This window comes from Thrips palmi, unplaced genomic scaffold, assembly GCF_012932325.1.
Source record: "Thrips palmi isolate BJ-2018 unplaced genomic scaffold, TpBJ-2018v1 HiC_scaffold_10, whole genome shotgun sequence".
Lineage (NCBI taxonomy): Eukaryota > Metazoa > Arthropoda > Insecta > Thysanoptera > Thripidae > Thrips > Thrips palmi.
Genome location: NW_023144621.1, coordinates 22,388,388 through 22,402,206, shown reverse-complemented (window position 1 = coordinate 22,402,206; position 13,819 = coordinate 22,388,388). Strand labels below are relative to the sequence as shown.

General features: G+C 63.0%; 3 protein-coding genes across 4 annotated transcripts in view; 1 reads left to right on the top strand and 2 right to left on the bottom strand.

Annotated features, from left to right (window-relative positions):
* The first annotated feature begins 2,199 nt into the window (after window positions 1-2,199).
* Window positions 2,200-13,819, top strand: part of LOC117647279 — a 24,967-nt gene continuing 13,347 nt past the window's right edge. For both annotated transcript variants that reach the window (XM_034388985.1, XM_034388994.1), the window contains exon 1: window positions 2,200-2,392. In XM_034388985.1, the coding sequence (XP_034244876.1) occupies window positions 2,342-2,392 (51 nt within the window). In that variant the 5' untranslated portion in view covers window positions 2,200-2,341. The remainder of the gene's footprint in view (window positions 2,393-13,819) is intronic.
* Window positions 8,375-10,553, bottom strand: LOC117647318. The gene is made up of 3 exons (XM_034389041.1): window positions 10,456-10,553; window positions 9,004-9,438; window positions 8,375-8,939 (listed from the first exon to the last, which is right to left on the bottom strand). Exons 1-3 carry the CDS (start codon window positions 10,492-10,494, stop codon window positions 8,547-8,549), a joined length of 867 nt encoding a protein of 288 aa, XP_034244932.1. The 5' UTR covers window positions 10,495-10,553; the 3' UTR covers window positions 8,375-8,546.
* The window catches only part of LOC117647272 (mucin-5B-like), a 1,942-nt gene continuing 228 nt past the window's right edge, over window positions 12,106-13,819 (bottom strand). Inside the window, exon 2 of the mRNA XM_034388973.1 lies at window positions 12,106-13,814. Within this exon, the coding sequence (XP_034244864.1) occupies window positions 12,231-13,814 (1,584 nt within the window). The 3' untranslated portion in view covers window positions 12,106-12,230. The remainder of the gene's footprint in view (window positions 13,815-13,819) is intronic.

Below are 13,819 nucleotides of genomic sequence, written 5' to 3'. Positions count from 1 at the left end.
AGGCGCGCGAATTTTGATCACGATTTCAGACATGTTTCCGACATTCTGGCAAAATTTACACGAGTGCTTCTTATTCGCTTCGTTCCACCTGGTCGCCCCCCTTTGCCACGCCCCGTTCAACGTAGTATTCTTCCGCCGGTCGCCCGCCGAAACACCCAATACCCTCTGAGGGCGGCGCGCCTTGAAAAACGAGCACTCGTAGCGGAACGCTGCTCCGGAACGCCGCGCTGGAACACCGCGCTGGAACGCCGCGCTGGAACGCCGCGCTGGAACGCCGCGCTGGAACACCGCGCTGGAACACCGCGCTGGAACGCCGCGCTGGAACACCGCGCTGGAACGCCGCGCTGGAACGCCGCGCTGGAGAGGCCCGGAACGGAACGGCGAACTGGCGGCGGGATTGAAGAGGGTCCGGGGTGTATAGGGTGCAGTGTGCCAGACACGGCCAGACACGCCGCGACGCGGTGAGTCAATAAAAACGTCGGAGTGCTCCGTGCCCCCCCCCCTCCCCTTCCGATACGGAACGAATCCGAGAGGCTGGAGAAGGCGTCCTCCGGGGCACGAGCTGCAGCAACTGAAATTAAAGGACGCGAGTGCGGCTCGACGACGGCAGGGGCGCGAGCGGCGGGAGCACTCTCGGCGAGGCGTGCGGTGTGCGGACTAGGCGTCCTCCGGCGCCACAGCGTGTTTGGTTTTGCGTTCAATTTGAACCTAGAAGTCTTGCGGGTGTGTGGGGGTGGGGGTGGGAGGTGGTGGCGCTGTCGCAGCTAGGTTGTAGGTGACGGCGGCGGCGTTGCGCACACAGAGGCCTGGGAGGACAGAGGGAGGTGCAAAAGGGGCTCGTCGGAGTTGGGGAAAAGGGGGGGGGGGTGCAAGATGACGTTGTTATGCCGCAGGTCCGTGCTTGCTTTATGAAACTTGAAAGACGAGCTACTTGTAAGGAGCCTTAATGGAAACCCGCCTTAAGCGCCTTGCCTTGAGGCTTGAGACCCTTCCTCAAGGAGGCCTCCCCGCGGGGCTGGGTGGCAGGGCCTGCAGGTAACGAGGTAAGGGGCGAGTCAAAGTCGCCGGCATGAGACTTATCCCGCCCCATCCGCGGCGCAGAACCACCGGCCACAACCAGTGCAAAGGTCATGGAAGACAGGTCAGCGCAACCGAGATGCATGCTGGGAGACCGGGCAACTAATCCCTCCCGAATCCGTCGCCGGGTGCAGCGGAGGACGGCCAGGACCGCCTGCCTGCCTGCCAGCGCCGGCTTGCCCGGTCTCCCAGTGGCCCAGAACGCAGTGGGCGTCCTGACCAACGTTTGGAGCTGAGCCCTGTTTGCTCCTCGAAAGGACTAGAATCAGACACGTGATTTTACCGATGGGTTAGCCTTAGGCAGAGGAGCCCATTGATTGCACCCCGTGATTGAGTCGAGTCCCCTAAACGTGTTCCAGAGTTACAAACTGTTGAGCCACGGGGGTCCCGTTGTTCGGAGGCGATCCCTCTCTCGGCCCCTATTCCTATTTGCCGCTGCGGGCCCTTACTCAGTCACAACGGACCTCGCTGTCAGCCTGCTGTAAATTTGCCCGCCCGGCGCTGCCTCTGTCTCTCTCTCCGGTAGAGCATCCTTCTTCGAGGCTAATGAGTGACCGGGTGGCCTACTAACTGCTTGACTCCCCCCCCCATCACCACCACCAAAAAAAACTTTGCAACCAATGAAAGATGCAAATTCGCTGACTTTAGGCGACCACTGCATCCAATCTAGCTGCGGGCAAATCCCTCCCGCAACGTGCCGGTTCTCTAAGCACCCTATCCGTTTATGGCCCGCCTCGGCAACGCCGTTAGGGCGGCTACTTCAGGACTGGCAGCGACGCGAAGTTAATTAAAACGTCGACAAATCGATGAAGAATGCGAATTTGGCACGATTTGCGGTTATCTTTTGATCATGACTGTGCCGCGCGTGATCGGGGAAACGCGTTTGGCGGCAGGCCAGCCGGGCCAGCGTGGCCGAAGGGTTGCCTACACCCCGGGCGGCGAGCAACAGGGAGTCCAACAGGCAACACAGGAGCCTTTCAACGCGGTGCCTGCCGCCTGCCGCCCCCTCTCCGAACGCCCCCAGCCCCCGCGTTCTGGGCGCCCCCACCCCGCTCCGCCCCGCTCCGCTCCGGACTTAAAGGCCCGGAGCCTCCCCACCTCCCCCATAGACCCACTGCCGCCCGGAGCAGACGGTCGCATCGCCCGACGCAGGCCGCGCATCTCACAGTCACTGGAAGCGCAAGGTCACTTCCGGTGCCGCTTCCGGTGCGTGCTGACCACGCCGCGGCGTGAGTGACCAGTGTCCCGGCGGCCCTCGACAGACATGCAGAAGCGCCCCGCTGCCTGGCTGCTGCTGCTGGTCGCCGCCTTCCAGGTACGTCCACCCTCGGGTCCACGCTCGGGTCCACGCTCGGGTCCACCCTCGGGTCCACCCCGGAATCACTTCGGGTGGAAACGGAAAATGGAAAACACCAACGGCACTCACGAACGGAATGAAAATGTGCCGAGCGATTGGTGCCGCGGTTTCCGTCTGAACACCGGCGGCCACCCTCGCGGCCGCCCCATAGTAACGGAGTCCGAAAGCTGACCGAGATGAAGTTATTAGGGGGCTTCAGTTATTTTCCGCCTTTTCTGAAGTTTATCTCAATACCCTATAATAAGATGGAAAATCTTGAGCCAGATGAACGACTGAACACTCCATTCTTATCTTGGCTGCGTTCAGTTGCAAGAGAAAGGAATAACCTGAATATGTCGAGTGTAGTTCGTGGAAAAACGACCGAGCTCTCCGGAACGTTCCCCTCTCATATCAAAACGAAACAATTTTCTTCCCTTTCCGCCTCTCTCCAATTAAGCTGCGCATTCTCCCCCTAACAACGGCAGCGCCAGCAGTAAAAGGGACTCGAGACAAGCGAGGGAAAAGCCCGCGTCCCGGGCGACGTGGCGACGTGGCCGCGGGACCCGCAGGACGGCGTGACAGGCAACTCCACCTGCAATGCGAGCGCCGGGCCGCCGGGCCGCCAGGCCAGCAGATTCCAGGCCAGGACGGAGCCGTGGGCAGCAAAGCCAGCCCAGCCGCAGGCAAGCTGTCCGCGCGCCACCCGCCCACACATTCTTGCTCTGGAATGGACTATTTTCGTGTCGCCAGGGTGGCCGTGCTGGCCTGCCTGGGCCTGCCCACTGGCACGCGGCAGGAATTTTTTCGCCTCAAGAAACAATAATGAACGGAATGAGGCAGAGTGGTGGGCCTGGCGCTGGTAGAGGACTGCGGGGGTGGCGATGCCGTCACAGTAATTTGATTTCGGAATACCAGATTGTTCGGCGAAGACGAGGGAGAGAGTTGAGACAAATCGACTGCCGGCCGGACCCGGCCCGCAGCCCGCAGCGCAAACACAGTTCAGCAACAATGTACCTGTTAAGCGTTTCCCTGGCGGGGCGGGCCACTTTTTGCTTGGTTTCAAACGCCTTGCAGGGTAGGCAACTTCCTCACGTCCAACGCACGGCGGTGCCGCGGGCCTGCCTACCTCCCAGGCGGTCGGAGCGCCTTGCAGGGTAGGCAACTTCCTCGCGTCCAACGCATGGCGGTGCCGCGGGCCTGCCTACCTCCCAGGCGGTCGGAGCGCCTTGCAGGGTAGGCAACTTCCTCGCGTCCAATGCACAGCGGTGCCGCGGGCCTGCCTACCTCCCATTACCATTACCATTAAGGGCTAGACCACACATGATCGTATGCCATTTCGGGCCCGACACATGCCCGCCTGCACTGCAAAACGAGACATGGCCGTCCTTACGGAGCGCCTTGCGCCTTGCAGGGTAGGCAACTTCCTCGCGTCCAACGCATGGCGGTGCCGCGGGCCTGCCTACCTCCCAGGCGGTCCCCGCGCTCGACAGCGACTTGAAGCCGAGATTCGCGCCAAACTGGAAAGGTCGCACGAGCAGCTGTCACCACTTTGAGGAACTCCCCAACCCTTTGCGTAACATGGTGGTTCCAATTCAAACGGCCCCACGGCGTAGTATAGGCAGCAAGATCGCGTCCATTCGTGCCCAGTCCCCAAACCGGGGGAAGGGGGAGGGCCGTAAGGTTTTAGGCCTCGGAACCGAACCGCAACGCCGGCGCCCCCGGTCCCCCGAGCACCGCAACCCCGCCGCGCCTCGCCGCGCCTCGCCTCGCGGGGACAACTTGAGCAGACGCAGCAGTGGCGGGACGTCGAGTTCCGGGCTGGGTGTGACGCGGGGCACCCCGCCCCACCCCGCCGCACCCCGCCCCACCCAGCTGCATCCCAACGCGGTTAATTGCGGTGCGAGAGAGACAGAAAGAGACAGACAGGGGCGCCGCCGCGGATGCATGCTCGCCACGGCTCGCCACGGCGTTTTTGGAGCCTGGGTCGAGGGTGGGTCGAGTCGTTGCGCAACCGGCGTGCAACACACTGGTCGCGTTGCGGGTCGGCGTGACCGGATTCGACAGCCGCCTTTGTTCGCGGCCGTGGCGGCCGTGGCCTTCGCGACACACATCCGCACGTGTCGCGGCCGGCTTATATAAGCGCCGATAAAAACGAAAAAAAAAAGCGGACAAACAAACAAAGCGGAGGCGTGCAGCATGGGGCTGCGCGCTGCAGTGTTTTTTTTGTGGTGCGTGACATGTAGGAAAGTGGCGGGTTTAATCAAGTCGGTTCAGCGCATCGGACGGTGTGGGCGTCCATCGAGAGACTGAGAGAGCCGCAGCAGCAGTCGGCTTGGCACTCGCACCCCAAAAAAGAAGTTTATTCAACCAAGAAAGTTTACTTGAAACGATGTGAATTACTTGAAAACTCACTTGTTCACTTGCGACATGCGGTGCGTGGGCGCGACCTGGGGGAGGGGGGGGGGCAGCGACCCAACGTGGAGGCGAAGGGGGTGCCCGCCGCGCTGCTGCGGACGCCAGGCTTTGGAGTTTGGCGAGCCTGCCGGCGATCGCTAATATGACTTCCCTGACAACAGCAGCAGGCTAGGGTGGGCTTCTGCTGCGGCGGGGGCGGCGGGGGCGGCGGGGGCGGGCGGGGGCGGCGGGGGCGGCGGGGGCGGCGGGGGCGGCGGGGGCGGCGGGGGCGGCGGGGTGTCTCTGCACGACCCTGCGGACGCCGCCGAGGCCGCCCAGGCCGCCGCCCACCACACCGTAGCGCGTCTAATTGGAGGCAGAGGAGGTGCTCCGCGGCGCAGCCTGCGTCGTCGCGGCGGCGGGGGCGGCCAAAAAATTTCGTGAGGTCATTTGGCGCGTCGTTTCGTCGTGGAGCCGCCCCCGCCCCGCCCCCGCCCCGCCCCCGCCGGCCGCACTAATGGGGCACGTCGTTTTCCAGCGCCGCGTGGAGAGGGGCGCCCGGAATCGCCCCACTTGTGGAATGTGTCGCGTGTGTCGCTTATTTCCCCGCCGACAAGCCCTGAGTCGAATCGAATGCGCCGAAAGGAAAACTGCTCGAATTGAACCCGTCCCAGAATTCAATCGAATCGGAGAATCAAAAGTCGCGGCATCGAATCAAGTTTCTTATTTTTGGAAAACAAAATGACGTTCGAGGAGAGAGAAAATTGACATTGAAGCGGGGCACCGTAGGGGTCGGCAGGCACGGCAGGCAGGGGTTGGGGTAGGCGCCGGGTGGAGGGGTTGGGGGGGGGGGAGGAGCAGGAGCGGCGTTCGGCGCGCGTCTCGCGGTGCGGCGTCGCCGCGTCGCCGCGTCGTCGCCCAGCGACTCCAATAACTCGTCTGCACATCCAACTCCTCAGACAGACACAATTTATCACGCTGCTGCTCTCCGGCTGTACTGGCCCGGCTGCCCTTGCATAGTCCTGGTCTTGGCTGGTCCCGAGGAATGTAATTTCCTGTTGAACAAAACGCGCGGCGCGTCCCTTATTCGCTCGCCTTGGTGGCTGCGTTGCGTGGCGGGGCGTGGCGGGGCGTTGCGGGGCGTTGCGTTGCGGGGCCCCGATGGGGGCCGCGCGGCCTGGACGCTCCTACGCCGCTCGCCGCCAGTCGAGCCACGCCGCCACGCCACCGCCAAAGCGCGATCAAGCAATTAAACCGACGGTCCGACTGTTTGACTGCCGCCGCGCGAGCACGCTCGCCGACACAAAACAGCCACACAGACGCACATGATTGGAAACGAGAAATTGAGGGTGTTCGCGGCGGACCACTGCATTGCCGCACAATGTATTAGTGGGCACGCGGGAGTTTCTTTTTCGCGGCGGAGGGAGAGGTGGCGTGTCCTCCAGGGGTGTCGTTACCGCCAGCCACACACGTGCACACACGTGTCGTAACAAGACTATGCCGACAATGGCTGTGGTGTGTGAGTGAGTGTGTGTCTTTCTTTTCCCTTTTCCCCCAGCCCCACATTGTGTCCGTCTGATTGAATGGCTCCGAAACAAATCGGCGCGGCCCGGCCGGGGGCAGTTTGCCCGGTTTGCCCGGTTTGGCCGGTTTGGCGGACAATAAGGGTCTCGCGGCTTCGGCCCTTCGGCCCGTTGTTCCCAATAATGTGTGATTCATGACGCGGACGCCGCGGTCATGGCGCCGAGTGGAGGAGGCGGGACGCGCGGAACGGCCGGTGTCGAGGTTCGCCCACGCCTTTCGGAACGCCTTGGAAACGCCTTCGGGACGGCATTAAAACACCTTCAGGATACCTTTGAAATGCCTTTTGTAACGCCTTTTGAACTATCCTTTTTAAAAGCCTTTGGATTGGAACGCCTTTAGGAACGGATTTCGGAACACCTTTGGAACGCCTTCAGAATGCCTCTGGAACGCCTTTCAGAGCGATGCGGTAGCCACGTGGTAGACCATCGCCGGTGGATCATGATGATGCCAGCGGCGAAGGCAGCGAAGGAATGTAGGCCAAGCTCAAGTCCAACAAAGACTGCGACAGGGGTGGCCAGCGCCGTGCTGCGCACTGTGCTGTGCTGAGCGCTATGCTGCCCGCAGAAGGCGTCTCCCCGCCCCGCCCCGCCCCACCCCGCCCCGCCCCGCCCCGCCCCGCCCCGCGGTCTGACTATCCATCGCCGGCCCGGCTAAAACCCTTCCGGCGAAAGAGCGACCCTCTGCGTGTTGACTTCCAAGTTGGATGAACGGGGCCCGAAGGACCCGAACGGCTGAACCGAGACCGCGGGACCGCGACGCGGAGGGACGCGACGCCGCCGTCGGTCGCATTGGCCGCCATGGAGTTGCGGAGATGAGAAGCCCGTTGGTGGCGGCCAGTGGCGCCGCCCTCCGCTCTGCACTCTTTGCTCTTCGCTCGTTCGGGTTCTGCAATTTCGGGACAGCCGGACTGGCCTGCCGATGCTGGATTAAACGCCGGCCGCGCGTTGCCGCGTTGCGCGTGCTGGCTGCTCTGCGTGCGGGGGCGCGGGGCGCGAGGACGCGGGGGCGCGGGGCGCGGGGACGCGGGGGCGCGGGGACGCGGGGGCGCGAGGACGCAGGACGCGGGGGCGCGGGGCGCGGGGGCGCGGGGACGCGGGGCGCGGGGCGCGGGGACGCGGGGGCGCGAGGACGCAGGACGCGGGGACGCGGGGACGCGGGGCGCGGGGACGCGGGGCGCGGGGGCGCGAGGACGCGGGGGCGCGGGGCGCGGGGCGCGGGGGCGCGGGGACGCGGGGGCGCGGGGACCTAACACGGAACCAATATCACTGCCGTTGTCGTTTTGCCCGGTTTTGCCGTTCCGCCCACTGGTCCGTCCGTGCGTGGAATGCGGACTGTGCTTTGCACCCCGATGAACGGGGCATTCACTCCGACGTCAAACGTGTCCTATTCCCGCAACAATTTCTATTTATTTATTATTTTAAATCTAGTTAACCCGGTGTGGATGCGCAGGTTTAGGGGCGCGCGGCGGCGGACTGCTTCACTCTGTCGTCCCCGGCCCGGCCGGCAACCCACTTTCCTGGAGGGACTTAATCCCCTATTAAAAGTCCGCCTCATCTGCATGGCTATCTGCGCAGCCACGAGGCGAGGCAGGCGAGGCAGGCCGGCGGCAACGACCCCACCTGTGGGAGTCCTCGCCGACGTGACGACGTGCCCGTCAAACACCCGAGCCGCGTGGCAGCGGGCGACATCCAGGCCTGCATGTGGGCGGCGGATGATGCAACAACCGTGAACCCCTTTGCAACCGCGCTGGAGCCGAGAGGGCACCACACACCAAGGTTTCTGCTGTTGCCGAAAATATTTTGCACACGCGTCCGCGGACAAAGATTTCCATTTTGGGCGTGAGGGCGGGGCGGGGCCCGGCGGGGCCCATGTCGCCGCCGTCCACGGCTTGTCCTGCAGCCCCATGCATATTCAGCACGCTCGGCGGACAGAAGGGGTAAGGTGGACCAGGAGCCGGTCGGGCATCACAGTAAATTTTTCTTGTTTTGATTTTGTTACAGTCGAAACATTTTTATTACAACGCGGAGTTGTCAGTGGCCACAAGCAGTTATGCTTAAGACAGCTGAATTCTTAATCATCAGTCAGATGCTTTCAAAGATGACGTTAGCGGCCTCAGCGTTCGGTGGATTTCGGTGGTTGAGTTTGTCACGGCTGTCTAGCTGGTCTCGGTCGAGTTCTGGCTGGCGGGGTTCTGCACGCAGCGCTTGGCGGACGCGCTGAACAGCATGCCGGGCGGGCAGTACTCCTTGAGGGGCGCCGACAGGCGGCCGCCGTCCAGCTCCAGGCAGTTGTAGTAGGCGTTGGGGACGTCAGCGTCCGCGATGCGGCCCGCGCTGGAGCAGTAGGGCCTGCAGGGCTCCAGGCCGTTGAAGGGGTTCATGCGGTAGTTCTCCGGGCACTTGCTGACCAGGGCGCTGGTGGCGGACACGCAGAACGCGTACACGGACGGGTCGGGCCCGTACAGCAGGTACTTGTTGACGTTGGCGGCGCAGTTGAAGCTGTTGCAGCTGCCGGGGTTCTTGTCGAGGCGCACGCAGCTGGCGCTCACCTGCGGAGAACGTGCCGTGAAGGATTGACCTCTGATTTGAAAGAAACGGTCCAGCGACGCTTACCTGGTCGTACACCTGGTCGGCGGGGCAGTTGTACACGTAGGCCACGCCCTTAGAGCACACGTAGTACGTGCCGCAGGAGAAGGGCGCCGGGTAGTAGCCCTGCACCTCCTCGTCGTCGATGCAGGTGAAGTCGGTGGTGACGGGCGGCGTGCTGCCGCATGCCTCGTAGGGCGTCGTCTTCTGGCACTGGCCGTTGAAGCAGAAGGGCTTGTCGTCGGGGCAGGCCTCGCTGGAGATGAGGCGGTACCCCATGCCGACGTACGCGCACACGTTGACGGCGTTGCAGCTGGCGCAGCTGCGCGACCGGTCGTGGCACTGGGGGTTGTTGGCGGCGACGGCGTGCGTCGACACCAGCCCCAAGCCCAGCCCCCAGCCCAGCCCCCGCCGCTGCAGCTCGGCGGGCAGCCGCGGCGACGCTGCGTCCAGCGACCAGACCTGCCAGACAACGGCAACGACCGTTCCGGTTGAAACAGCCAGCACACAGTGGGCCAGAAGACCGGAGGAGGCGACCGAAATACCAGACCCGCTCTGAGCTTCACAGACCCTAACGCCCTAAACAGGACTCGAACCGAACGTGTGACCCCACCTATGGGTTCTTCGTTCGGAGAGCAATCCATTCGTGGGGTCGCACGTTCGGTTCGAGTCCAATTTAGCGGCTCTGGAGCTCAGGACGCGTTTAGAATTTTGACCACCTCGGCCGCCGGTCTTCTGCTGGCTCGGCCACTGAGCAGCGAGTGGCAATCATCCCCGTCGTCCTGGACCACGCTCCGCCCGTGGCGCTGTGTACTCTCGACAGCACGCCGCCCGGCCGCGCGTGTGAGGCACACTGTGAGGCAGCCAGCCGAAGCGAAGAAGGGCCGAGAAAGAGGGGAGAAAATTGGCGGGGCAGTAATCCGCTGAGCTCCCCTGAGCCCGCCCTTATTCCGCTAATGGGTGTCGTTGCGCGTCGTGCCGCGCTAACGCCGCGCCCTTCCACGCCGCGGCCCTCGACGCCGTGGCCCTCGACGCCGCGCCCTTCCACGCCGTGGCTCTGCGCCGTGGCCCTCGACGCCGTGGCCCTCGACGCCGTGGCCCTCGACGCCGTGGCCCTCGACGCCGTGGCCCTCGACGCCGTGGCCCTCGACGCCGTGGCCCTCGACGCCGTGGCCCTCGACGCCGTGGCCCTCGACGCCGTGGCCCTCGACGCCGTGGCCCTCGACGCCGTGGCCCTACGCCGTGGCCCTCGACGCCGTGGCCCTCGACGCCGTGGCCCTCGACGCCGTGGCCCTCGACGCCGTGGCCCTCGACGCCGTGGCCCTCCACGCCGTGGCCCTCCACGCCGTGGCCCTCCACGCCGTGGCCCAGCGCCGTGGCCCTCAGCGCTGGGGCCTTCGGCGGCAGCGCTAGGCTCCACCGGGGGCACGACAGTGGAAATTAAATCAAGGGCGGCGCAGTTTGGCTGAACACACTTACGGCCAGCAGAAGGACGAGAGAGGAGTAAGCCAGCTTCATGGTGGTGCGGTTTGGTGCTGTGCTGCAGCTGTGCTGTTCCTAGAAGACGACTGTGCCTCGCCAGGACCGCGCACCCCCGTTTTATCTGATGCGCCCCCCTCGTCCCGGCCGACGGGGTCCTGTTTGCAGACATTTCGGCGGTAAACACGACCTTGAAGTGCATGGGCTGGCTTAGGCTCGGCAAAGACGTGTCGACGACTTATGCCAAGAGACGTGTTATTTACGAGGAAATTAGCACATTTCGCCCCCTCCCTCATTCCCTCAGACAGGAGAGTTTCATACGGGTACTCTGATGCTGATGCGACTTTGAGGAGGTTTGTGGATCCCTGCGCTGGAACGCTTGGAAGTCGGGGAGGCTCGCAGCAACTAGGACTCTAAGCTCATCAGTCAGAATAATCGGCTCCGGTCAGCTTCAGGCAGTTGCAGGGCGGCCTGACCCGCCATCCTGCTCTACATCCAACTTCTCTCCGGACAATCGACTCGCCAACTTTGCGGCAGAAATTTGCACCGCGGAACCGATATTTGCTCCCAGGCGCCCAATGTTTGCACAGCCAGGCAGAAATTCGCTCCCTGGCGGCAGAAATTTGGACCCAGGGAGCCGGTGAGTGGCGAGTGGCAGACCAGTACGGTAGTGCAGTTTCGATTTTAAAAAAACTGTCTAAAAATTGTTTTTGTTCTTTTAGTTTTGTACCGTATTTAACAGCCGCTGAATATATTTACGGCCAGTTAAGAAATACTCCTCAGAAAACAAGCCATTTCTTGAAGGGAAAATAATATGCTTGAATTAAACCCCCAATGTAGTTGTTTGTTTTTACGTCTTTTTTAAAAAGAAATGACCATATAGTAATGTTGACGTCGATGCAGCTCACTTCCTGTTGGACCAGAAAGACAGAAGTACTGTACACCTGTTGAACTTGGCATTGGTGTACACTGTATTACGCAGCCCGCGATAAGAAGCAACAGTTTAACTGCCGCGGCTCGAGTTGCTGAGGAAAAATGGTTTGTCAAAGCATTGGTGCAGCGCGTGCGTGCTAGTTGTCGAGCATACACTGAGCATACAGTGGATCGGCAGGTGTTTGTTTGGGAGATTATGAAAGGCACGTTTTAAAACTTGTTTCTTCGGAGACTGCCGCAATCAGACGTAATCATCGTAATCTCCATTGCGGAGAATTTGATTAAATTGTGAAGTTCTTTTCAAAAGGTGATTAAAAAAAGGTGCGACAGTCATCTGTGGACTACTCGCAGTGCAGGGCACTATCATGGAGACCCTCCAATATTATCAAATTCGTATTATAGCCGTTTAGGTGCTTTAGTATATTGGGGTAGAACAAGCAGTTTTGTTTTAGAACCCTAGAAAATATTAGGAAGCGTGAATTTACTGTATCATGAGAGGATCTAGTACGTCCTGTAGCATGCATCAAATCCTGATTGTGGCCAATATTTTGGTTACTTTTTGGGTAGTAAAAATATCCGGACTCTTGTTTTAGTGTTTTGTTCGTGCTGTTTAAACGGGTTGTGTTGACCGATTTTGACCATCATTTTGAGGGCAGCCGTCCCCTTTGCGAGTATCATGCCATTTTCTGGCCAAACGAAATGAAACGAAGAGAAAACTTCGATATTAATTTCAGGCATTTTATTAAAGACTCCTCGGGTTTTCATAAATAGGATTTGGGTGCGGAGGGTTGTCATCATCACAGCAAGATTTATTCATTTGATGCTAGTGCCCTGGCATGCGGTCACCACCACCAGGGCTTCTTCGGCTTGGTGGCCGGCGGCGCGGCGGTCGTGGCCGCCGTGATGACCGCGGTGGAGTCGGGCTTCACGGGCCCCGTGCTCTGGCAGCGCTCGGACGCGGCGTCGAACACGGACCCCTGCGGGCAGGAGCCCTTGAGCGGGCCCACCAGCCTGCCGCTCGACTTGGCCGACGTGGCGAAGCACTCGTAGAAGGTGGAGGCGTCGTCGGGGTCGGCAGTGCGGCCGGCGCGCGCGCAGAACGGCTGGCAGCTGACGCTGAGGCTGTCGCGAGGGTCGACGACGAGGCTGTGGCCCACGGGGCAGCGCGCCAGCAGCGCGTCGGCCGTGTCCTCCGTCACGCACAGCGCGTAGAGCGTGGGGTCCGGCCGGTACGTCTGGTAGGTGTTGGCGCGCCCGCGGCAGTCGAAGGCGAAGCACTGCGCCTGGCCGAGCGGCACGCACAGCGCGCGCGCCTGGTCGTAGATGAGTCCCGCCGCTGCCTGCGTGCAGTCGTAGTCGTAGGCCTTGTCGCCCACGCACAGGTGGAAGCGCCGGCAGTCGGACGGGTCCGGGAAGTAGCCGTCGGCGAAGCACTTGAAGGAGGAGGCCGGCGCGGGCAGCGCGGCGCAGCTCGAGTCGGCGGGCAGGTCCGCCTCGCACGCCCCCGCCACGCAGTAGGGCTTGTCCGCCGGGCAGGTGCTGTTGGACACGGGCACGATCTCCCGGCCGATGCGCGCGCACGTGGTGCGCGTGTAGCAGTCTCCGCACACGGACAGCTTGCCGCCGCAGACGTCCGCCGGCGGCGCGGCGGTGGTGGGCGTGGTGGGCGTGGTGGGCGTGGTGGGCGTGGTGGGCGTGGTGGGCGTGGTGGGCGTGGTGGGCGTGGTGGGCGTGGTGGGCGTGGTGGGCGGCGCGGCGGTGGTGGGCGTGGTGGCGGGCGTCGGGGTGGTTGGCGGCGCCGCGACGCAGCTGCCCGCGCGGCACGCGGGGGTGCTGCCTCCGCAGCTGACCTGCCTGACGGGCACCAGGCCGTAGCCGAAGTCGGCGCACTCCAGCAGCGTGGCGTCGTCGAGGCAGGACATGGTCTGCCCGCCGCAGGACGATGGCGGCAGGGTCGAGGGGATGGGGGTCGTGGTGGGCTGGCGCGTGGTGGCGGCGCGGCGCGTCGTGGCGCGGCGAGTGGTGGTGGGCTGTGCGGTGGTGGGCGCAGCCACGCAAGCCCCCTGCAGGCAGAAGGGCGCCTGCGGACTGCACGGCGTGTCGGAGTTGAAGATGAGCCCAGCCCCAAGGTCGACGCACACCCTCAGGGTGTGCTCGTCGGGGCACGAACGCTCGCCACCGGCACACGGGTCCGGCGGCAGCGTGCTCGTGGTGGTCGTGGTGGTGGTGGTGGTGGTGGTGGGCTCTGGCCCGCAGACGCCGTCCTTGCAGAAAGGGTAGGCTTCCGGGCAGGGCAGGTCGTTGAGGGGGATCAGGCCCGCGCCCAGGTCGGCGCAGACCACCAGGGTCCTGCTGTCCCGGCAGGATAGCTTTCGGCTGTGGCAGACGTCATCGGTGGCCTTGGGTGTGACGGCGGCCCCGGCCACCTGCA

Coding starts and splice junctions, on each gene's coding strand:
- LOC117647318 (XM_034389041.1), bottom strand. CDS start 10,494: ATGAAGCTGGCTTACTCCTCTCTCGTCCTTCTGCTGGCC. Junction 9,439..10,455: donor CTCTCGTCCTTCTGCTGGCC/GTAAGTGTGTTC, acceptor GTTGTCTGGCAG/GTCTGGTCGCTGGACGCAGC. Junction 8,940..9,003: donor CCGACCAGGTGTACGACCAG/GTAAGCGTCGCT, acceptor CGTTCTCCGCAG/GTGAGCGCCAGCTGCGTGCG.